This window comes from Diaphorina citri, unplaced genomic scaffold, assembly GCF_000475195.1.
Source record: "Diaphorina citri unplaced genomic scaffold, Diaci psyllid genome assembly version 1.1 scaffold1112, whole genome shotgun sequence".
Classification (NCBI taxonomy): Eukaryota; Metazoa; Arthropoda; class Insecta; order Hemiptera; family Psyllidae; genus Diaphorina; species Diaphorina citri.
This window is the reverse complement of record NW_007378541.1, coordinates 72282-98359: the sequence shown is the minus strand read 5'-3', so window position 1 is coordinate 98359 and position 26078 is coordinate 72282. Positions and strand designations below refer to the sequence as shown.

The 26078-nt window shown below is 37.2% G+C and overlaps 2 protein-coding genes across 3 annotated transcripts in view; one reads left to right on the top strand and one right to left on the bottom strand.

The window, feature by feature from the left end:
• LOC113469518 (transient receptor potential cation channel subfamily A member 1-like) overlaps positions 1-8137 on the top strand; it is a 9732-nt gene extending 1595 nt beyond the window's left edge. For both annotated transcript variants that reach the window (XM_026827294.1, XM_026827293.1), the window contains exons 3-5: positions 1018-1177; positions 1691-1821; positions 7789-8137. In XM_026827294.1, the coding sequence (XP_026683095.1) occupies positions 1018-1177; positions 1691-1821; positions 7789-7947 (450 nt within the window). In that variant the 3' untranslated portion in view covers positions 7948-8137. The remainder of the gene's footprint in view (positions 1-1017; positions 1178-1690; positions 1822-7788) is intronic.
• A 3331-nt stretch (positions 8138-11468) lies between these two features.
• On the bottom strand, positions 11469-24930 carry LOC103514264 (G-protein coupled receptor 52). The gene is made up of 5 exons (XM_008479133.3): positions 24496-24930; positions 17410-17636; positions 13460-13664; positions 12219-12690; positions 11469-12141 (listed from the first exon to the last, which is right to left on the bottom strand). Exons 2-5 carry the CDS (start codon positions 17522-17524, stop codon positions 11968-11970), a joined length of 966 nt encoding a protein of 321 aa, XP_008477355.1. The 5' UTR covers positions 17525-17636; positions 24496-24930; the 3' UTR covers positions 11469-11967.
• Between the last annotated feature and the right edge of the window lie 1148 nt (positions 24931-26078).

The following is a 26078-nucleotide window of genomic DNA, read 5'->3' as shown; positions in this document are numbered from 1 at the left end:
GCAGTAATTTAGCTTTGTTATTTGGGGTTGAAATTTTCAACTCCTCGTTTTTTGGAAAAGAAATCGAGCAAGTTCGATAAATGATTATCTATCCATAAAGGCTCAAAAGTTAGAGGAATAGGATTAGTGGTTAAGTTTAAGAGGGAAAGGAGCGCCTCCTAGGAAACTTACAAGAAAGCCAGAAAAAAAATAAAAAGGCCCTATAACAGGAAAACATCTTCCTATCTCTGCACCTATCCTTTAAGCAGAAAGTATCTGAGCGCACGGCAGTGCGCCAGGCCAAGTTCCAGTAAGCACGCCTGTGTATCTTTACACGAACCGATTCGGCAGGTTTTTCTCACCTTCATAGATCGGATTTCTCTAAAGATAAACTTTTGAAATTCAGGGCACATATTTAGGTAAGGTATAAAAACATACCTTGAAAATTTGAGCTCTTAATACCAAGTAGTTCCGGAGATATAGAGGCGCAAAAATCGCATTTTTTTTTACTTACTCACTCACTCATCAAAATGTTAAGGCACTTCCCGATGTCGTAGAAACTTGAAATTCAACTTGGCTATGTTTTCCCTACTCAAAAAAATAAATAATTAAACGTGAAATCTGAAGAGAAAACATAGGCAAGTTGAAACTGAGAGAAGGTTGAAGGAATTAGGATTCATAAGACACGAAAAACTGGGAATGCAGACCGATCAGAAAATAAAGGCCAAGTCTGCATTCCCAGTTTTTCGTGCCTTATGAATCTTAATTCCTTCAACCTTCTCTCAGTTTCAACTTGCCTATGTTTTCTCTTCGGATTTCACGTTTAATTATTTATTTTTTGAGTAGGGAAAACATAGCCAAGTTGAAGGTTGAAGGAATTAGGATTCATAAGGCACGAAAAACTGGCAATGCAGACTTGGCCTTTATTTTCTGATCTCACCACTTTTATAGGCCGACATTTTTGGATAGGAACTTGGCCCTTTTTTTCACATTTGTGTTTTTGTGGGGTCTAACCATACACCAACCCTTTTTCTCCAGGTTCTGCTGCACACGGAACTGGAAAGGAATCTGCCCAAATTTCTACTGGAGAAAGTGGACAAGATGGAGATCTATGAGTATCCCAATGAATGCAAGGGAAAGCTAGGATTCCTCGACCTTGTCATCAGAAAGTGGTTCTGTAATCCTTTCACTGAAGATGGTAAGACGAACTTTTTGCACCAATAATGAGTATTTTTCTCTATTCAATCATGTTTTTGCAGGTAACGATCGACAAGGGAAATCTTTGTTGCGGAGGCAGTATACGGTTTCAGTCAACATCGATCGACGGCCATCGACTATGTGTGGACTCAGATTACCGATATTGAAATTAAATAATAAAATTATATCAGTCAGTTATTAAGCTAGGATTCCTCGACCTTGTCATCAGAAAGTGGTTCTGTAATCCTTTCACTGAAGATGGTAAGACGAACTTTTTGCACCAATAATCAATAATGAGTATTTTTCTCTATTCAATCATGTTTTTGCAGGTAACGATCGACAAGGGAAATCTTTGTTGTGGAGGCAGTATACGGTTTCAGTCAACATCGATCGACGGCCATCGACTATGTGTGGACTGGACACAGATTACCGATATTGAAATTACCAATTAACAATTTAACAATAATAATAAAATTATATCGGTCAGTTATTAATTTTTTGTATCCTGTTTCAGCGATCGACATGGTTCTCGAGAGTAATGGGAACGATGTGTTTACCGATGAAATCGACAAACTGAAACGTAAACTAAACGAGATTCAAATCCACCTAGACCATCAGTTCATGTTCCTTCGTCTTATTGTTCATGTAAGTAGGCTAAATTAAATAGCTAATAGTCTATTCTCTATTCTGCTGTTCATTATGCGCAATGATATACATATTTACCTTACCTATTTACATTTTGCATAGTTGTCTGGCTGAGGGACGTTGTCTGGCTGGGGGACATTAAACAGTGAGTATACCAGCCTGAATTTCCTTTGCAAAAGAAATAGCAAAGGTTGAGTGCGAAGGGCATCCCCTCGTAAAATTCTGTAGCCAAAACCAAATGTCAGCGCAAAAGCGATCACCTTAGGGCTGATTGAGGGCTGACAAAAAACGCCAACCCCGACTGTACACGGGGAAAAGGCGAAGAAAAAGATTTACGTTTTGCATAGATAAATAAAGCTCCAATAAATCATTTTTGGCGCAGTCGATAAAATATACCTAAAATTTATCTATTGTTGTTCGACATGAAAATTTGTTATCTCTACTTTTCAGATTTTAGGACATACTTATTTTTCGAAATTGTTCGATGTTTGTTTTTGTACCTACGTACCTAGTTCATTTCCAATTGGTTGTCATTATTTTTGAATTCATGTCAATTTTCCAGAAGATGGATATCAAAACCTTTTTTTTTTTTTTTTTTTTTTTTTTTAAATTCTACTTGAGCATTCTATTGAAATACTCATGACGAGCATGACTAGCTGAAGCATCTATTTCTAAAATATCTTCAAAAAATTCTTTTTCGCAGATATCAAATCTACATATTACCTATGTAGCTCAAGCATTCCCACCAAACAGACCAATAAATCCAAGTCATCCCTATGAACAATCAGTGAATAAATCATGAAATGGGTACCTGTGTTTCGATGGACCTGATCGTCCTCTGGAAGGCATCAGGACAACTGGAAAGGTACTTTATTTCAGGGCCATTTCCCGGATTTTTATTGGACGGAGCAAAGGGGGGGTGAGTGGATGCTCCAAATTTTGGAGTCCAAACAAAAAAGCCCTAGTGGGGCCGGGACCCCTCGCATTCCCACCAACCACTAATGTACTTTCTGACTAGGATATCTTTTATTTGTTAGGTAATTTTATTTTGATTAATTATCAGAGCGATTAATTGAAAACAATCTAGGCTACAAAATTATAGTTTAAAATAGAATAGAATAAAATTGGATAAAATAAAAGAGTGAAACCAGGCAGGGAATCAGAAGTTCGATCTATTTGAGAAATATTGAACAAAATTCAAGTTCTATTGAAGTATGTAGGTATCTGCTTTCTGCTAAAAAGGAAAATAAGAAAATGAATGTGTTATTGGATTTCGCGTTTGTATTTGAAATCTATTTGAAAAATTTTCAAATAAAAATTGAGATAAGAAAAACCCGAACTAGGCAGGTGTATTTAGGTATGGGATAGTTACAAAGAAACAATTTATTGAAGAACAAATAAAATAAACTAGAATTATCTGAAAGATGTACGTACCTCAACACTGAGAGAATTAAAATAAACATAAAAAAGTAAAAAGACTAAATCAAGGCTAGGTATTTTATTTAGGAGGGAATCTAAACGGGGGAAAACATCAAAGCAACAAGGTGTTATGTATATTATGTAAAATCTAATTGACAAAAATAATGTTTACGAATTTCTAGGAATCTAAAATGAAACAATCCTGTTGGATTCTTCAACCAGATTTATCTTGGAGTACGAATTTCTAGGAATCTAAAATGAAACAATCCTGTTAGATTCTTCAACCAGATTTATCTTGGAATACAAGAATACTCAGGACAGTAACAAAATGAACTTTAAATAAAGAGATTGATTTTGTTTGTCTATTTAGGTAATTAATTAATTTAATTAATTAGGTAACGATAAAATCTATCTATGACGATGTGAAGATGTTTTCATTTGCCTCTCCATCAATCTTGCTCTACCATTGTTTATTTCTTATATACAGGATAAATAACTAATATCTAAGGTTTGAAATAAAATTGAAAATTCTAAAACATATAAATGTTATCGTTGGCAGTACACGTTGGGCTCAATGGTCATCAATATTATTGACAAATAATTGAAATGGTAAGAACTAAGAATTTATGATCTGTTATTTTCATTTATTTTATTAAAATCTAGAATTTCAACTCATTTAATGTTTGCAGGTAAGATTTTGAGCTTTATCTCAACTTATCTTCCTTTGAATATTGAAAAAGATAGCATGAAGAGACAAATTAGAATAGCATTAACCCATTGACACCACCGTGACCCCAATCTGATACTGATTTAAATATGATACAAAAATGAAGTAATTAACAAACACCAAAATCCTAAATAACAAAATGTCTAAATTGGAAACACAACAAATACTACCGTAACATTTTTTTTACGTTATTTAATATCACAGCCATAATAAAAGCGATTTAATTGTTGAAAATGAAAAAATCCGGAGTTGAAATTTTTCTGTTCAATTTCACTTTTGTTCACCCCGTCGAGGTATTTATTTATTTAATACTGCGAGTACGATTCCCATACTCGCATGTGTTCAGGTCATGTAAAGAGCCATCTAGATCCTCTAATCCCTGAATTACAATAGGACAACTGTGTCAACTACCTATGTAGGTGTAATGAGCAGGAACTGTACCGAAATTACAGAGATGAAGACAGGATAGGAGAAAGCCAGCCGTTCCGAGAACGAACCTTATTTGATTAGAATGAAATCCGTCCCTGGTGGTGGCAATCCCGCGACCTAGCGGTTATAAGGCAGACGTGCTACCCTCCAAGCGAACTAGGCTGACGAACTACAACTTTCACGTTTCGCAAAGTTCTATGCATTCGAATTTTTTTTGCTGACGTCCTGAAATTTAGCATACATACGTATTATAAATTACAGACCCGGGGCTGTTAAGGTGTGTCCATACTGTCCATACATACTTACATAGTCAACCAATCGTCAATGTGCTGAGATTGAAGGCCGTCGATTAGGTATGTGTGGACACACCCTTAGAAATGATATTATTCCTGTTCCCTTGTTCAGATGGGGTCGGTCTTTTTCGTCAGCCTCTTAATCAGCCATAGGGTGATTGCTTTTGGGATGACATTTGCTTTTGATTACAAAAAAATTACGAGTGTATCGCCTTCGCACTCAAACCTTTGCTATTTCTTTAGCAAAGAGGGGTGTCAGGACGGGCATCTTCACTGTTCAAAGTCCCTCAGCCCTCAGCCAGACATGAATGCCTAATGAACGATTCGTGATGTGTAGCAGTGGCGTAGCGCGGTCTAAATTCAAGTGTAGGGCGTGTAGGGCTCATGCACAGGTCTACCAAGTCCCATCACAGTAGGTACATGCCATTAATATTTATGGGCATTAGAGTAAACTTTTGAGTTGTATGGCCGCCATGCACGCCATACATACACGCTACGCCACTGATATTATGTAGTAATTATATCGATCTATAATCTGCACGGTACTTATGTTATCGATCGATAAACCCGCCCAAAAAATGATGGATCTAACCTTCATTGTTATTATCAGTACAGTTCATATTGAACGACCCTTATTTTTATGGTGAAAAGATCCAAGTAGTACTTTTCGGTCTGTTCAGGATTAAAAAATTCAATATCTCTAGAATGCACCATTACCCCTGCCAAAGTATATCTTGATCTAGTCTAGAACGTTATGAGAAAATGGTTTTGATTAGAGAAGAACAAAGATTTCGAAAAGTAAGATTGACGAAGATGAAAACAAAAATCAAGCAAAACTTTCGATGTAGGAACGAAAAAATCAAGTTGAAAGGAATTTAGCTGATCCCTGAACGGAATTTAACTAGAGGCGAAAAAATGGTTACGGAATTCCTCATCTAAATGATATATTTTTTATAATATACTTTTAAGGATTCATTGTTAGGATGCTTTTTTGTTTGTTTTAAAAATTTGTCTCTATTTCTCACACATTTAGCTAAGCTAATATTCATCCATGGTTTTAAAGGTTTAAGTTTTTTTGTTATTTTTTTATTCGTTTTGTTTTTATTTATTTCTGATGTAAGAATATTAATAAAACTTTCAGTGGCCTGGTTAATGTCCGAACAATTCCTCACTTCTATCCAATTATAATTTTCTAAAGAACGATTTAGTTCTTCATGATCAATTATTTCTGGTTAATGTCCGAACAATTCCTCACTTCTATCCAATTGTAATTTTCTAAAGAACGATTTAGTTCTTCATGATCAATTATTTCAATTGTGAATTCATTATTATCAGTTCTCAGATTCAAATCATTTTTTATTAAAATATACTGCGAGTAATGATCAGTTTGACCAGTTTCAACAACACAGCTTAATATGACAGAAGGATCAAGACCAGCACAGAAAAAATGATCTAGACATGATGAGCACCAGTTTCAACAACACAGCTTAATATGACAGAAGGATCAAGACCAGCACAGAAAAAATGATCTAGACATGATGAGCTGTTATTTTGTTCTCTAGTTACTATTAATACGGCCGTGTTTTATTTGTAACACCCCGCAAAAACACATTACTCATTTATGGAAGAAAAAAATGTACCTACCTATACCTATAGTTTTTAAAAGTAATTATTATTTTAGATTTAATAAATTGATTATTTTTTACTTATCTACAGGGAATTAGTTTTAAGAAGTCACATGAATGAGGTGAAGACCTCGTCAATTTCAACACTGATTTTTAGCGTATGTAAATAAGAGTATTGTATCTACATACGTGTAGATCATTGAAGATTTTACCAAAGACTTAAAATCAGTGATATTTTCACAAATTGGATTATTTTTTAATGGTCCAAAAAGGAGACTTTTAATAGAATATTTTGATTAAAAAGAGTCAATGTGGTAACACTTTTTTACGAAACATATCTAAATCTAACGGAATTAAATCTTGATGATTTGTAATGACTCCTTTTATAATAACTGCCATTAAAAAATAAAAATCTTCAATTAATTCATTGGTTGAACCCACTACGAGGGTAGTAAGTTGTTAAGGTTAAATTTATATCTATTTGATATGATTTCTATAGTATTCATGTGTGAACGACAGATACAAATCTTGATTATTTTACTCTACTTTGTACAGTATTGGATTTGTACCTACATAGAATTAAATTATATTATTATGTAAGTGTTCCTAAAGTTGATTTAACTTATTTATACTTAATATTGCCAATGTTCTATTCTAGTCTGCTCTAGTCTTTTATTTTTTCTTCTTTTCTCTGTTAAATTTAAAATAAATAAGATGTCCGATATATTTGTCAATTCCAAGTATTTCATACCAACCAATCATCTCTCTCTTTCTCCCTCCCTCACCCTATCCCAAAATTAGGTACCTTCAAGTCTACAACTTAGTCTCCAATTTGTTGTTAACTGGAATCATGATTTTTATTTAAATAGATTCTAGAACCATCATTATGCTGTGACTGTAAGTTTCAACTTACAAAATTTAATTCAGAAGATTTTAAATAGGTACTGGATAGATCGAAAGGTTAACCTAGGATGTCGAACATTGTGAATGTTATCCCACCATTATCAACTATTCACCATACTGAAAATAAACTAACAAATCAAGATGAGAGAAACCGTTGAAATAAAATTAATAAAAGACGAGTCAATTTTTAACTTTATTCGATAGCAAAGGTTGAGTGCGAAGGGCATCCCCTCGTAAAATTCTGTAGCCAAAACCAAATGTCAGCCCAAAAGCGATCACCTTAGGGCTGACAAAAAACGCCGACCCCGACTGTACACGGGAAAAGGCGAAGAAAAAGATTTACATTTTGCATAGATAAATAAAGCTCCAATAAATCATTTTTGGCGCAGTCGATAAAATACGAGTATACCTAAAATTTATCTATTGATGTTTGACATGAAAATTTGTTATCTCTACTTTTCAGATTTTAGGACACACTTATTTTTCGAAACTGTTCGATGTTTGTTTTTGTACCTACGTAGTTCATTTCCATTTGGTTGTCATTATTTTTGATTTCATGTCAACTTTCCAGAAGATGGATATCAAAACCGAAACAGATGAGAGAGACGAAGGAACATCTTCCAACAAGGAGCTCCAGTTTGCGCCTCACCTATCGAAAACCTTCTCCCCTCTGGTGCGCCATAGATTCCTCACCACCAAACAGACCAATAAATCCAAGTCATCCCTATGAACAATCAGTGAATAAATCATGAAATGGGTACCTGTGTTTCGATGGACCTGATCGCCCTCTGGAAGGCATCAGGACAACTGGAAAGGTACTATATTTCAGGGCCATTTCCCGGATTTTGTTGGACGGAGCAAAGGGGGAGGGGTGAGTGGATGCTCCAAATTTTGGAGTCCAAACAAAAAAGCCCGAGTGGGGCCGGACCCCCTCAATTGACAAATTAAAATAGCATTAACCCATTGACACCACCGTGACCCCAATCTGATACTGATTTAAATATGATACAAAAATGAAGTAATTAACAAACACCAAAATCCTAAATAACAAAATGTCTAAATTGGAAACACAACAAATACTACCGTAACATTTTTTTTACGTTATTTAATATCACAGCCATAATAAAAGCGATTTAATTGTTGAAAATGAAAAAATCCGGAGTTGAAATTTTTCTGTTCAATTTCACTTTTGTTCACCCCGTCGAGGTATTTATTTAATACTGCGAGTACGATTCCCATATTCGCATGTGTTCAGGTCGTGTAAAGAGCCATCTAGATCCTCTACTCCCTGAATTACAATAGGACAACTGTGTCAACTACCTATGTAGGTGTAATGAGCAACAACTGTCCCCAAATTACAGAGATGAAGACAGGATAGGAGAAAGCCAGCCGTTCCGAGAACGAACCTTATTTGATTAGAATAAAATCCGTCCCTGGTGGCAATCCCGCGACCTAGCGGTTATAAGGCAGACGTGCTACCCTCCAAGCGAACTAGGCTGACAAACTACAACTTTCACGTTTCGCAAAGTTCGAATTTTTTTTGTTGACGTCCTGAGGTGACGTGACGGGGTAAATAAAGATTTCATTGAACAAACCGATTATGGGGGATTTACAAGAGATTTTATCTACATCTAATAATAATCATAACGGCAAACATCGACTTCTCAGGTTCATCCATTGGCAAGAAAATGAAAATAGAAATGCCAATCAATCAATCAATCAATGAAATTATGTTTTTCTCTTGAATCTCATAATAGGAATACCTAATATGTATGTAGTTGCGAGACAATTAGTTCTAAATGGAAAATCAAATTTTCGCGGGTTAACTGGTTTTCAGATATTTCTATTAGGTTTTATTGTATTTTCTTCAATCTTTCCCTCTGTGAATACTAGTAAAGAAGTATCGACAGTGTGCCACAATCACCATTATGTACCACATGATGAGTTAAGAATAATTAATTTAACATTGAACTACTGTATTTCTTGCCAATGGAGACAACTAAAAGTGAGGATTTTAAAGCAGACACGTAGGTATAAAATGTTTCTAAAACTATATTACAAAAATGGTTTTTAAAATCAACAAAAATCAAACTGATATACAATACAACCCTGTATAATGCAGAGTATGTTGAACTTTGTAGGGTAATGGAAAGCATTTGTGTCTCTGCTTGTTTTCAGTGGTGCTGGAAACGTTTCAAAATGATGGATCTAACCTTCATTGTTATTATCAGTACAGTTCATATTGAACGACCCTTATTTTTATGGTGAAAAGATCCAAGTAGTACTTTTTGGTCTGTACAGGATTAAAAAATTCAATATCTCTAGAATGCACCATTACCCCTGCCAAAGTATGTCTTGATCTAGTCTAGAACGTTATGAGAAAATGGTTTTGATTAGAGAAGAACAAAGATTTCGAAAAGTAAGATTGACAAAGACGAAAACAAAAACGATATACAATACAACCCTGTATAATGCAGAGTATGTTGAACTTTGTAGGGTAATGGAAAGCATTTGTGTCTCTGCTTGTTTTCAGTGGCGCTGGAAACGTTTCAAAATGAGTTTTTTCCGTCTCCCTCCCTTTGATGAATTCTGAATTTCTGACTCATGCATTATTAGAGACTTTTAAAGCAGTGGTATGTAGCATATACGTGCTATGAAGAGGTAATGATTCCTCAAGGAGGGATAGGGTCAAGTTGAAAGGAATTTAGCTGATCCCTGAACGGAATTTAACTAGAGGCGAAAAAATGGTTACGGAATTCCTCATCTAAATGATAAATGTTAGTGGAAATGCCGGAATTCAGTGGAGATGTCTTTTCTTTACGTGGCTATCTTGAGGAATATGGGTAATACAACTTATTTAGGTAGGTATCTGATAAATAGATGACAATCATACATACCTTTATACCTAGGTACCTATAAATAAGTATCGATGTTCGTTGGCAATGCTATTATAAAAATGTTGATTAGTGGAGATGCCAATTTCCATTTATTTATGCAGCACTTTGCATACTTCAGACTTGTGTTAAGGCGCTCATAGAAAATGTAACAGACATCAACCATCAAAAAGAAATAACCAGTGTTCAACATCTCCATTAAAATGACCACCCTCAACTTTCCACTGTTTGTCATCACATGAATAAATAATAATAGGTAGTAATTTATCATAAGTGAAGTATTGACAAATTGAATATCCCAAGCATTTGCCCCTGTGCAAAATCATATGACCTAAAAAGAAAATAATGAAGAAAAAAAGTATGTAATGGAATTAGAGGTACCTAAAACAAAAAGTCATTTGAAGCACCGTAGGAACAACAAAAGTGTCAACAAATAAAAAAATTAGAATTCCTTTTACAGCTTTCAAAATAAAAATAGTAACATTTTAGTAATCTAGAATAGTTATGGCGGGGGTCACAGTCTGAGCTTGAACTGATTTATGATTGGCTGAATTTTAATCTCAATTTTAAATTAACCAATCAGATTGCATCATTTAGTTAGTGCAACTTAAACTAGTTATGGTCACAACCACAATCTGAGTTTAAAGTCAAAAGATTAAACAATATGATTAATGATTTTGTTAAAATTAAAATTCAGTCAGTAAGAAATTAGTTAAATTAACTGCTGAGTTAAAAATCAGATTATGACCTCGACCATTAATTTTAACGGTAATTCATGCAACAACGACAAAAAGTTAAAATATTGGCCTATGAGATGTTATGAATTGACATCAGATGAGGAATTAAAAAATAATTTCGCTATATTTTTTTATATTTTATTATCTTTGTGTTAAATAAAAAATTGAAAATCATGAGAATTGTTAATTTAAACTAAAACACAAGAGAGGCAAAAGCTAGAGCGAATTTAATAGTAATGACATAAAAAATAGTTAGTTTTTAAAAAGCAACAACTCAATTTAACAATATTATACATGAAATTAATTTTATGATAAATAATAAATTTATCAAGACATGAACTAGACAATGTTTGTGTGTATTCTGGCTGTGATTGCTCTTGAAAATATTGTATTATTATTTTTGGGATTTAGTTTTTTCATTATTTTTTCGGCATATTTGCCCTATTTTTCATCTTTACCGCATTTTTCTCAGTGTGTTTCTCCCATTTAAAATAATGATTGCACTTGGAAATGGTATGATGAGTCTGCGGTCCATTGAAATTATTGTTTGGAATTATTTTAATAATGTTCCTACCTTCCTTCTAGGTACTTCGATTTGTTTGGCAGACTTGATTCTTTTCACATGAGTAGATAATAATAATGAGGAAATGTACCTGGTTATCAACAAATTAGAAAACAATAACATTCGATTTTTCGTATAACGCCATTCAGAGAGTAGAATTTGGGTAATGAATTCCGATGGCAAAAAGAAAAACTTCCTCGTTTGTTACATTGCTTCACATGATGAAATGTTGCATGGTTCATGTGAATCTCATCATCCTTGATTAATGTATTTCAAATTTTAACATATGAGACTTTAAAATCAAGTTTTATAAATAAGTAAGCCATGGGCAATGGGTAATTTGGTATTCATGCCTCAAAAATAATTTACAATATTGCACAGCATAACAGCACCAATATTATTATAGATCATTCATTATTGAATTTCGCGATTGTTGTTCAATCGACCACACACACAGTGTTACATAGTCACTTGATTTCATGAAATAACAGTAACAATACACATTTCAGTTAGCAGTGTTATAATAAGAGGCGACTATACTCGTAGGTGGAGCAGAATCAATCATCCGAGTCCATGCCTATGAGTTCTACATCCCAATTACTCTTCTGCTTACAACATACAGAAATACATAACAGCCTTAGCATGATTCGGAACTGAGGACTCATTAGTATTAGCACAATCCCTTTCCATACAGAATTCAATATTCCTAGCCATACCACCAGGAAGTGTAGCTGAGGTATGAATGAAATGATGTGCCCGGAAAGGTACTCGTACAGTTTGCAGAATTCAATATTCCTAGCCATACCACCAGGAAGTGTAGCTGAGGTATGAATGAAATGATGTGCCCGGAAAGGTACTCGTACAGTTTAACAACAATGTAAGGTAACCAAGACAGCCAGAATGTCATGATCAAAGAAAAGCTCATGTTGTGGGAAGGATTAGAGAGGTTCTCTGCCAAGGCCGTGGCGTACTCCTTATCGTGTATAGGCGGCCCTGACTTGAGTTTCCTCATCATAGAGAAGATATAGCTATATGTGTACACTATAGTTATGAGACTAGGCCCCAGCACCAGACAGCCTAGCGTGATTGTATAGGCGGCCATGCCCCCCCAGTCCAACATACAAATGTATCCATCCTCGTCATACTTGGGATCACTGAAATCTAACAGTGGCGGGCAGCACACCATGGCGGAGGATATCCAAGTGAATGCCATCCAGCACTGACATCGAGTCTTGGTCTGAACAGTCTCGTAGCGGAGGGGTTTCCGGACAGCCAGATACCTGGGGGACGAGAGAGAGAGATTTCATGAAAGTAGGGTCCCCTTGTCAAATATTTACACATGAGTATACCTGGGTCCATAATTTCATCTTGATCAAATTTTAGACCCAAGTGAATGCCATCCAGCACTGACATCGAGTCTTGGTCTGAACAGTCTCGTAGCGGAGGGGTTTCCGGACAGCCAGATACCTGGGGAACGAGAGAGAGATTTCATGAAAGTAGGGTCCCCTTGTCAAATATTTACACATGAGTACCTGGGTCCATAATTTCATCTTGATCAAATTTTAGAGGAAGAAGTAAAAATTCAATTTAGCATACATACGTATTATAAATTACAGACCCGGGGCTGTTAAGGTGTGTCCATACTGTCCATACATACTTACATAGTCAACCAGTCGTCGATGGACTGAGATCGAAGGCCGTCGATTAGGTATGTGTGGACATACCCTTAGAAATGATATTATTCCTGTTCCTTTGTTCAGATGGGGTCGGTCTTTTTCGTCAGCCTCTTAATCAGCCATAGGGTGATTGCTTTTGGGATGACATTTTTGCTTTTGATTACAAAAAAATTACGAGTGTATCGCCTTCCGATCAAACCTTTGCTATTTCTTTAGCAAAGAGGGGTGTCAGGACGGGCATCTTCACTGGTCAAAGTCCCACAGCCAGACATGAATGCCTAATGAACGATTCGTGATTTGTAGTGATTATATCGATCTATAATCTGCACGGTACTTATGTTATCGATCGATACACTCGACCAAAAAAATTTACCTGTCGACGCTCATCCACATGAATGTATAGTTACAAATAACCCAGAGCGTGACTTCGATATAGCCGACTATCCGACAGATGACATTGCCATACACCCAATCTTGAGCCAAGGCTGGATACACACTGAGTGGAACCACTAGGAGACCGAACAACAGGTCGGCCATAGCAAGGGACAGGATGTAGTAGTTGATCATTTCTCCGGGACCTGTGGAGTTCAACAAGGGAGTGTGTTAGGACCAATTTTGTCTAGTAGCTAGCTTCATGTCCAACTACCATGCACCCTCCACACTGGGCAGAGTACCATGGGGTTATTTGAGCGTCTAAAGCTATGTCCACACATTGTCGACGGCCCATCGACAACAGATTCACCTCGTCGATCGACGGCCATCGATTATGTGTGGACATAGCTTAAGCACTTAAAATGCATTATATGGGATATGAAATATCAATCATACATTCATACACTAATATGTAGTTCGCGGTGAAGCACTGAAATTAACTAACGTTCTGCGTATTTTAAAACTGAACCTATCCTCAGCGGTTAGTGGTAGCACGGTAGGACTTGGGAACCGCAGATTGGTAGTCTGAATCCAAATCGAGTCGGAAAATTTAGAACAGTGTATTGATCGGGGGGTTAACATTAGTAGCATTCAGGCTTACACAAGTGAAATTTTCTGTCCCATATTTGTCAGAGAGTTTACAAAGACAAAAACAAATGGGAGACGTTATAAACATTCATACAAGATAGCCTTTAATACAGAGGTATAAAGTTTTGAAAGACAATAAAGATACATTTGGAATTCAACCCCTCCCCCCCCTAGAGAATTTAAAATACACAAATTCGAGAAAAAGACTCCTTTTTTTTCGAAGTTCGGGGGGAGTGTACACATTTGGAATTAATAAACTTAAATTCAATCCGTAATTGTTTAGCATTATCTGGTTAGAAAAACAGATTGTCTATGGTTTTTTTTATTTTTTTAGAAAGAAGATTATTTTCATTTTTTCTGGCCAAGTTCCCACTTTTTTTCCGTCTCCCTCCCTTTGATGAATTCTGAATTTCTGACTCATGCATTATTAGAGACTTTTAAAGCAGTGGTATGTAGCATATATGTACGTGCTATGAAGAGGTAATGATTCCTCAAGGAGGGATAGAAGAGGGGGTTAGAAAGGGAAGAGGAGAGGGGATAGAAATGGCGAGGAGGGGACGAAATAATGGCGCTCTGATTTTTCTTAATGGTGGTAGATTCCGAGAGAGTGTTTTCTGTTAAATGAAACCTCCATTAGTATAGGGGACAGTTTTTTTTTCTTTCCTTTTTTTTAATTTTTATTTAGGTCAACAATTGAGGGTTTTTTCCTCACTTTGTCGAAACCAACCCTTGTTCTCTGGACACTCAGACTACTATGCGATAAGGAGACGCTAAAGGCTGATAGTTGGAAGTCGATAGCTAATGTGAAACAAATTTAATATCCACCTTTGAACTTTAAATGTAAAATTATTAATTTAATGACCCCTTTTGGGGCAATTAAAGCTCTACCGTTAGCAAAATCTATTGAGTCCGCCGTGGTGAAATCTGCCAATAGTCGGGTAAAACAGGTGTAGCTAATTATTTCAAATGGTCTTATTAATGGGAAAGAAGGACATGATAGAGGATCAGAGGCCATGTTTGGACACTAACCGAAAAGAGATTTACAGAGGGCCAGAGAGATGTAGAACTCACTCAAGAAAATGGTCTCTGTTGGACTCTTATGGACGATTTTACCACTGAGAGTTAACCCAGGGTCAAGGATTTTCTTTGACGTCACCCAATTTTTGATTTACACAGGCCAGTATTTCTTAAACTCTGGACTACCGAAAACCCTCTGTGGTAAGATCAAGCATAAGACAGACACTATTGGCATCGTTCCAGCCCTGGTTAAGGAAGGATGAAGGGTTCGAGCCCAGCATGGAGGGAAATTTAAATTCCAAGCAGATACGTGAGGGAAAAACCAGTGTGGTGTAACATTCAATTTAGTTTGAGAAAATAATGACCCCTTTTGGGGCAATTAAAGCTCTACCGTTAGCAAAATCTATTGAGTCCGCCGTGGTGAAATCTGCCAATAGTCGGGTAAAATAGGTGTAGCTAATTATTTCAAATGGTCTTATTAATGTTAAAGAAGGGCATGATAGAGGATCAGAGGCCATGTTTGGACACTAACCGAAAAGAGATTTACAGAGGGCCAGAGAGATGTAGAACTCACTCAAGAAAATGGTCTCTGTTGGACTCTTATGGCCGATCTTATTACAGAGAGTTAACACAGTGTCAAGGGTTTTCTTTGACGTCACCCAATTTTTGATTTACACAGGTCAGTATTTCTTAAACTCTGGATTATCGAAAACCCTCTGTGGTAAGATCAAGCATAAGACAGACACTATTGGCATCTTTCCAGCCCTGGTTAAGGAAGGATGAAGGGTTCGAGCCCAGCATGGAGGGAAATTTAAATTCCAAGCAGATACGTGAGGGAAAAACCAGTGTGTTGTAACATTCAATTCAGTTTGAGAAAATGAGGAGTGTTAGTGGAAATGCCGGAATTCAGTGGAGATGTCTTTTCTTTACGTGGCTATCTTGAGGAATATGGGTAATACAACTTATTTAGGTAGGTATCTGATAAATAGATGACAATCATACATACCTTTATACCTAGGTACCTATAAATAAGTATCGATGTTCGTTGGCAATGCTATTATAAAAATGTTGATTAGTGGAGATGCCAATTTCCATTTATTTATGCAGCACTTTGCATACTTCAGACTTGTGTTAAGGCGCTCATAGAAAATGTAACAGACATCAACCATCAAAAAGAAATAACCAGTGTTCAACATCTCCATTAAAATGACCACCCTCAACTTTCCACTGTTTGTCATCACATGAATAAATAATAATAGGGGAGGAGGAGGAAAAAGAAGAAAATTGACGGATACTTTGAAACAACAACTTAGAACTAACTGTTGAGAGGGACAGGACAGAGAGAGAGAGAGAGGGAGAGAGAGAGAATTTTTTTCTTGGAGATGCCAAAAGTTCAATACACTGAGAAAAGATTAGAACTTTCTTTGAGTTGTATTCGTCTTCTTCTGATTATTTGTTTTATCATAACTCTCAAACGGCTCGTTCGATTTTGATGAAATTTTGCAGAAATATTCAAACACATAAAACAAATTTTCTCATTGATCTCTAGGCTCCGTCGACCTCCGTTGGGTTCTGAGTAAGGTCTACAGGTCACTGAACCAAGTAGATATTTTCCTCTCGGGATACTTTTGAAAAGGAACCGGTTTCCTTTTGGACACTGAAATGGCGCCTGTACTAAACGAGTAAGGTCTACAGGTCACTGAACCAAGTAGATATTTTCCTCTCGGGATACTTTTGAAAAGGAACCGGTTTCCTTTTGGACACTGAAGTGGCGCCTGTACTAAAGCATAGGACCAGCCTAGTTAGCTTAGTCACAAGATGGCGCGAAATCAGAATAGGTTCCGTTTCCGAAAGTTTCATGAAAGGAACACACTACCACACAGCTCACAAGAGCCTACGTGAAGTGAGCGTAGTGTGTTTCTACACTTTCTACATTTCTCTACTCTCTCTGGGACCAATGATAATGATGGCCTCACCTCTCATGTTGATGATGGTGGCAATGATAAGGACGTTGAGAAGTCTATCCTGTCTTCCTTCTCTCTTCGATTTCGGGACGATAAGACCATAACAGTTACAGTTCCCTCTGTCAAACCTCTTAAAAAAAAAAACATAGGAAGTCCAAGATGGCGCGAAATCAGAATAGGTTCCGTTTCCGAAAGTTTCATGAAAGGAACACACTACCACACAGCTCACAAGAGCCTACGTGACGTGAGCGTAGTGTGTTTCTACACTTTATACATTTAGTATCTCTACTCTCTCTGGGACCAATGATAATGATGGCCTTACCTCTCATGTTGATGATGGTGGCAATGATAAGGACGTTGAGAAGTATGATGGCCACAGCCATGGCGAAGATGATGCTGGCTTGCGTCACGGGATCCAGGAAGCCGTCTTCCATCATCTAGAAGTTGGGGGCGCATCCTTTAGGCGCCGCGCCCTGACGCTACCGACTCCCGGGTGGAGGGTGCACGCGGCGAGAACACGGAAGTGCGCCATGCATCGTTCACGGACACCTGGGTTGGAGAAGATATTTTGGGCCGTGAGAATTCTCTAAAGGTTGACCGAATTCATAAACTGTAGATCTTTGAGGCTGGGGCCCACAAAGTGAGTTAAAAAAAAGGTTTAATCAAGCCATCTTTTTTATTTTTATTTTTTTAGTAATGACATAAAAAATAGTTAGTTTTTAAAAAGCAACAACTCAATTTAACAATATTATACATGAAATTAATTTTATGATAAATAATTTATCAAGACATGAACTAGACAATGTTTGTGTGTATTCTGGCTGTGATTACTCTTGAAAATATTGTGTTATTATTTTTGGGATTTAGTTTTTCATTATTTTTTCGGGATATTTGCCCTATTTTTCATCTTTACCGTATTTTTCTCAGTGTGTTTCTCCCATTTAAAATAATGATTGCACTTGGAAATGGTATGATGAGTCTGCGGTCCATTGAAATTATTGTTTGGAATTATTTTAATAATGTTCCTACCCTTCTTCTAGGTACTTCGATTTGTTTGGCAGACTTGATTCTTTTCACATGAGGCACGCGGCGAGAACACGGAAGTGCGCCATGCATCGTTCACGGACACCTGGGTTGGAGAAGATATTTTGGGCCGTGAGAATTCTCTAAGGGTTGACAGAATTCATAAACTGTAGACCTTTGAGGCTGGGGCCCACAAAGTGAATTTAAATTAGGTTTAATTAAGCAATCTTTTTTTATTTTTATTTTTTAATCTAATAATAATGAGGAAATGTACCTGGTTATCAACAAATTAGAAAACAATAACATTCGATTTTTCGTATAACGCCATTCAGAGAGTAGATTTGGGTAATGAATTCCGATGGCAAAAAGAAAAACTTCCTCGTTTGTTACATTGCTTCACATTCGGGCAAAGTTATTTTTTAATCAATCAATCAATCAGATTGCTTATTTCGAGAGTTGAACTTAAACGGAGCTTAAACTTACTTTGTGGCCCTCAGCCTCACATACTGGAGGCCAGACTTTACCCTCGATCATCAAGCATTTAACTCTGGAACACTTGATCAAGCATAAACATAGCTCTAGCTCTAGCTCTGGAAAACCTGATCGTGAATAACTACCTTAAGATTTTTTAGACGATGGGCAAAGTTAGATGAAATGTTGCATGGTTCATGTGAATCTCATCATCCTTGATTAATGTATTTCAAATTTTAACATATGAGACTTTAAATCAAGTTTTATAAATAAGTAAGCCATGGGCAATGGGTAATTTGGTATTCATGCCTCAAAAATAATTTACAATAGTGCACAGCATAACAGCACCAATATTATTATAGATCACTCATTATTGAATTTCCCGATTGTTGTTCAATCGACCACACACACAGTGTTACATAGTCACTTGATTTCATGCTTTGTGGCCCTCAGCCTCACATACTGGAGGCCAGACTTTACCCTCGATCATCAAGCATTTAACTCTGGAACACTTGATCAAGCATAAAACATAGCTCTAGCTGACTAGCTCTGGAAAACTTGACCGTGAATAACTACCTTGAGATTTTTCAGACGATGAGCAAACTGTCAATGCCGCTGAATTTAAAATGACAAGATATTAGAAGTGCATTTATTTTCTTACTTTAGCATCTGTAGTAGGAGAGCCTCTCAATTGAAGTAATAGCGACAAATGACAAGTATTCAGTCACCGGAGTTATATTATTTTGCAGACACAAGAACAAAGGGTCCTCAGTACCAGGAAAAGATGGAAGAGGAGGAGAAAAACGAGGAAGAGAGGAGAAGAAGAGGAAAAAGGAGAAGGACAAGGAGAAATATAGAAGGAAGAGGATGTAAAGGAGGAGAGGAGGGGAAATACAAGGATCAAAGGAGGAGATGAGTGAGAGAAAAGGAGAAAGAGAGGATATGGTAGTGAGATTGAGAAGGATTATGAAGTAGGAGAGGGGGGGGGGATTGAAATATTAGGAGCTAGATGGAATGGAAATAGGAGAAGCAGAATAGGAAGGACGGGTTGGTCGGAGAGGGAGAGAAAGAGGAGGAGGAAAAAGAGGGCTAACAGAAAAAGAAGGTTGAGAGGGATAAAGGGAGAGAGGGAGAGGAAGTGCAAAAAGAGAAAGGAAAAGGGAGGAGGAATGAGAGGAGAAGGACGGAAGAAGGGAGGAGAGAGCGAAGGAGGAGAGCTGGAGAAAGAAAGAGGGGAAGGCAAACTGTCAATGCCGCTGAATTTAAAATGACAAGATATTAGAAGTGCATTTATTTTCTTACTTTAGCATCTGTAGTAGGAGAGTCTCTCAATTGAAGTAATAGCGACAAATGACAAGTATTCAGTCAGCGGAGTTATATTATTTTGCAGACACAAGAACAAAGGGTCCTCAGTACCAGGAAAAGATGGAAGAGGAGGAGAAAAACGAGGAAGAGGAGGAGAAAAACGAGGAAGAGAGGAGAAGAAGAGGAAAAAGGAGAAGGACAAGGAGAAATATAGAAGGAAGAGGATATAAAGGAGGAGAGGAGGGGAAATACAAGGATTAAAGGAGGAGAAGAGTGAGAGAAAAGGAGAAAGAGAGGATATGGTAGTGAGATTGAGAAGGATTATAAAGTAGGAGAGGGGGGGATTGAAATATTGGGAGCTAGATGGAATGAAAATAGGAGAAGCAGAATAGGAAGGATGGGTTGGTCGGAGAGGGAGAGAAAGAGGAGAAGAGGAGGAGGAAAAGGAGGGCTAACAGAAAAAGAAGGTTGAGAGGGATAAAGGGAGAGAGGGAGAGGAAGTGTAAAAAGAGAAAGGAAAAGGGAGGAGGAAGAGGAGAAGGAAGGAGGGAGGAGAGAGCGGAGGAGAGAGCGGAGGAGCAGAGCTGGAGAAAGAAAGAGGAGGAGAAAGAAGGATGGGGGAGAGGAAGGGGAGAAAGAGTACGAGAAAATAGAGGAAAGGAAGGAAGGGAGAGTGAGAGGGAAAGGGTGAGGATGATTAGAGAGGAAGAGGAGAAGGAGGAGGAGGAGGAGGGGAGAGGAAGGGGAGAAAGAGTACGAGAAAATAGAGGAAAGGAAGGAAGGGAGAGTGAGAGGGAAAGGGTGAGGATGATTAGAGAGGAGGGATAAGAGGAAGAGGAGAAGGAGGAGGAGGAGAAGGAGGAGGAGGAGGAGGAGGAGGCAAATTTAATATGAAATACGAAAAGTGCTGACTAGGCTGAAAATAATGTTTTATCATTTTGCATGCTTATGTTTGGCTTCCCTCTATACGTAATACAGTCAAACCTGGATAAATGAGACTCCAAGGGTGTACCTATATCTACAGTCAAACCTGGATAAATGGGACTCCAAGGGTGGAACTATGTGTACTATAGTCAAACCTGGATATAAAGATAAATGAGAATCCAAGTGTGTACCTATGTTTACTACAGTCAAACCTGGATAAAAATACTCCAAGGGTGTACCTATGTCTACTACAGTCAAACCTGGATAAAATATACTCCAAGAGTGTATCTATTTCTACTACAGTCAAACCTGGATAAATGAGGGACACCAAGGGTGAACCTATGTCTACTACAGTCAAACTTGGATAAATGAGACTCCAAGGGTGTACCTATGTCTATTACAGTCAAACCTGGATAAAAGATACTCCAAGGATGTACCTATGTCTACTACAGTCAAGACTGGATAAATGAGACTCCAATGGTGTACCTATGTCTACTACAGTCAAACCTGGATAAATGAGACTGAAAGGGTGTACCTATGTCTACTACAGTCAAACCTGGATAAAAGAGACTCTAAGGATGTACCTATGTCTCATACAATCAAACCTTGATAAAAGAGGTTTCAAAATTATGTTTGTCTGATTGTTGGGAGATAATTCTCGCAACGATTTGCAATGGTTAATCCGATTTTGATGCTACTTTGCAAGAATATTGAACACACGCGGTAGAAGTTTGCTGATCAGAGAGTGATGTAGTAAAGATTCTACATAATATCTTTGTAAGAGATTTATGATTATAAGATTCAAAAAAAACATTAAAGGATCATGGGATGGGAGCCCTTTGAATTAAAAAATTGCATTGTCCATATTGATTGCAGAGTCCAGAATAAATGTTTGCAAATTAGCCCCATTATGGAGCCTACCTACCGAAAATCCAGAGCTTTTGTTATAGCTATTAGAAAATGAAATTAATGTGCATGACATTTGCAGCTGAAAAACAAATGTGGAGGCAGTCATGCCTTACAGACTGGGGAAATGTCAGGGATAAAAATAAAAAAGAATAAAAAATGGACCAGTGGAAATCATTAAATTTCACTAGCAGGTACCTACCAAAGGGCAATACGTAAACATAAACAAAGTCCGTTTAGGACTATTTTTACATACCTATGACTGATGAGTTCTAAATTTTAAATCAACACTCTTTTTCGACACAACTTTCTAAAACGGTTTATTTCAATGTTCATTGCCATAAAATTGATACATTTAATTCCGGGACCTGTGGAGTTCAACAAGGGAGTGTGTTAGGACCAATTTTGTCTAGTAGCTAGCTTCATGTCCAACTACCATGCACCCTCCCCACTGGGCTGAGTACCATAGGGTTATTTGAGCGTCTTGAGCTGTGTACACACATTGTCGACGGCCCATCGACAACAGATTCACCTCGTCGATCGACGGCCATCGATTATGTGTGGACACAGCGCTCTTAAAATGCACTGTATGGGATATGAAATATCAATCATACACTAATATGTAGTTCTCGGTGAAGCACTGAATTTAACTAACGTTCTGCGTATTTTAAAACTGAACCTATCCTCAGCGGTTAGTGGTAGCACGGTAGGACTTGGGATCCGCAGATTGGTAGTCTGAATCCAAATCGAGTCGGAAAATTTAGAACAGTGTATTGATCGGGGAGTTAAACATTAGTAGCAGTCAGGCTTACACAAGTGAAATTTTCCATATTTGTCAGAGAGTTTACATGTTAGTGGAAATGCCGGAATTCAGTGGAGATGTCTTTTCTTTACGTGGCTATCTTGAGGAATATGGGTAATACAACTTATTTAGGTATCTGGTAAATAGATGACAATCATACCTACATGGGTACCTTTATAGGTATAAATAAGTATTGATGTTCATTGGCAATGCTATTTATGCTATTAGAAATGTTGATTAGTGGAGACGCCACTTTCCATTTATTTATGCAGCACTTTGCATACTTCAGACTTGTGTTAAGGCGCTCATAAAAAACGCAACAGACATCAACCATCAACCCATGAAAAAGAAATAACCAGTGTTCAACATCTCCATTAAAATGACCACCCTCAACTTTCCACTGTTTGTCATCACATGAATAAATAATAATAGTAATTTATCATAAGTGAAGTATTGACAAATTGAATATCCCAAGCATTTGCCCCTGTGCAAAATCATATGACCTAAAAAGAAAATAATGAAGAAAAAAATACATTTAATAAATTTTTGGGCCTCTTCTGGACTTTGTTGGACTATCATTTTGATGTTAATCTCGCAATTATTGAAGAAGAAGAAGAAATGGGAGAATAAAGACCTGAGTGAGAAGGGTTTATTAAAAGATGATGTTCATAACCAAGACAACTGGAAATTGTTGTCTAAAAATGCCAACCCCACTTGAGTGGGAAAAGTTAAGGAAGAATAAGAAGAAGAATAAATTTTTGGACCCATTTGAGGGACCTAAAGAGATCTTTTATCAAGAGTGAGCTCTACAGATCCCTGAACCACTAGTAGAAAATGAATCACTTGTAGAAAATGAATCACAAGTAGAAAATGAATCACTAGTAGAAAATAAATCACTAGTGGAAAATGAACCACTAGTGGAAAATGAATCACTAGTAGAAAATGAATCACTAGTAGAGTAAACAAAGTGAATTCAAATTAACCTGATGGATCATTTTGTATTTTGTTGTACCGATGTACGATTGTTGTACGATGTATACCGATTATTGTACCGATGTACGGTCAACTGATTTGATGAAATTTGGCGAAAAAAATGTTCAACACCCAAGGAACTTTTGCTCAGTATGTTTTGGACCGATTGGGTCCTTAGGAGCTCTTTTCCCCGAGATCTACATCTCATGGCACCAATAGTTCCACTTTCCCTGATGAAGCGTATATTTTGGCCTATTATTTCATTTACATTAAGGAGCGCGGCAGCGCTCCGCCCCGCCAAGTCAAAAAAGTTTGACCGCGCTACTAGAGATATTATACGCGACAGGGAAAGTAGCCGTTTTCGGGATTTCAGGTAGTTGTAGGTAGAGGGACAACTACAAATGATGAAAGAAAACGGATTGCGTGTGTGTTGGGGCATGAAAGTAGACCAAGTAGAAAATATTTGTTTCTGAGGAAGACCTAGGAAGAATCAGTTTATGAAATTAGCTGTTTTCAGGTAGTTGTAGACAGACATCTACAAATGATGGAAGAAAACGGATTGCGTGTGTGTGTTGGGGCATGAAAGTAGACCAAGTAGAAAATATTTGTTTCTGAGGAAGACCTAGGAAGAATCAGTTAGGGGTTATTTATTTCTGAAGTACTTGTTTTGTTCCTTTCCTTCTCTTTAGTGATCTTGCAAATACGACTACCAGGAGTGACAGGAAAACCGTCAGCTAGTTTTGACAGACATCATTTAGTAGGTAGGTACTAAACATTCCTTGAGTACTAAGTGTTTCTGCAGGACAAATTATTCCTTGAGTAATAATGATAACCATTTGTAGGAGAAGGACTAACCATTCCTGCAGCACTAACCATTCCTAAAGTACTAACCATTCCTGCAGCACTAACCATTTCTAAAGTACGAACCATTAAGTGCCTATTCCTAAAGGAGAAACCATTTAGAATTACGAAAACAAACCAGTCGTCTAGAATATCTGGAATTACCTCATCGTTAACAAACATTTATCGTTCTTCCTAGGTCCAGGAACATCCAGACTGGGACATGTTGTGACTGTGGGAAGGAGGACACAAAACAGAACACAAATCACTAGCACGCCACGAAACAAATATTTAGAATTTTTAGAACTTCCTCATGATAGGGGGGTTGGGGGATTTGTGCACGACAAAAAGGAATTTCAGAAATTGAACATTTTTGTTTAGAAAGAGGGAAAAACACTTGGGTTTTTGATTTAAAAATCACGAGAAAAACATAACGAGGACGAAAAAATATAAAAACGAAAAAATCCGATTTTTCTGTTTTGTTTTTTGGTGAACGGAAAAAAAAACAAAAGAAAAATCAAACTCCGATGACGGTGACGAAAATTTGGGAGATTTCGTTTCGGTGTTTTTCGTTCTCTCCTTTGCTTCTCTCCTGTGAACTTTGCAATAGCGGAGTCACATGTAAAGGGAAAAAAATTATCATCCGAGCTCCCCCAGTGTTAACGCAGACGCTCTGGCTGTGGAAAGCCAGGGCAATGACGTCATCATTTACCCCGGGAGAGGTATAGTCGCTATCTGGTTACCACTAGTAATCTGGGCTTGCCGGAGTAATGCTACGTGCGGACAACATGGTCGGGGACGTGTCAGGAAAAAGCGATGCTGCTGATGATGTTTTGATCCGAGAAAAATTGAACTTAGAGTGAAAGTGAAAAGAAAAATCGACTAGGCCAGAATAAAGTATAAAATTTAGAAAAGACTCACAAAATTACCTCGAATGTTATTTTGTGGCATGCATTTTCTTCCTGTAAAAATCATTATGTAATAATAAAAAAGGTGAAAAAGAAGATGAATAAATAAAGTAATCAGAAAAAAAAAAAATCCTATTGCCGCCATTAGTACATATACGTGTACTTGTCTATTATATCTCTGTGCACCTTTTCAAACGTGTCCGCTCCCAATAAGATGTTATTTTGTGGCATGCATTTTCTTCCTGTAAAAATCATTATGTAATAATAAAAAAGGTGAAAAAGAAGATGAATAAATAAAGTAACCAGAAAAAAAAACCTATTGCCCGCCATTAGTACATACGTGTACTTGTCTATTATATCTCTGTGTACCTTTTCAAACGTGTCCGCTCCCAATATGCCAAAGTTCGTTTCGGTCGCAACTAGTTTGCAGCCGGGCTGGCGAGGGTTGCCTATCACATTACAATGTGTACAAAGATTTTTTCTTCGGCCGTGTACATTGCTGCCTGCATGAGCCTAGTGCGAGGTACCTTGTTTTTCCTACCCTGTATTCCCTCCCCTTCCCTCCTTTAAATATTTCGCCTTTCGTACCCTGTATTACCTCCTCTCCTTCAATCTGGTCTACCCATTTATGTTGAATATTTTGTACATAACGACTTGTTATAGGTACCCTGGTGTATGTAGGTGGGGTTTTTTTTTTTTTTTTTTTTTTTTTTTTTTTTTTAAGAAGTTTTGACAGAGGAGACTAAAACTCCTATATGGTCTTATCGTATCGAAAACCGAAATCGAAGAGAGGAAAAAGCCAGCCGTTCCGAGAACAAATATTATCCCATCAGAATAAAA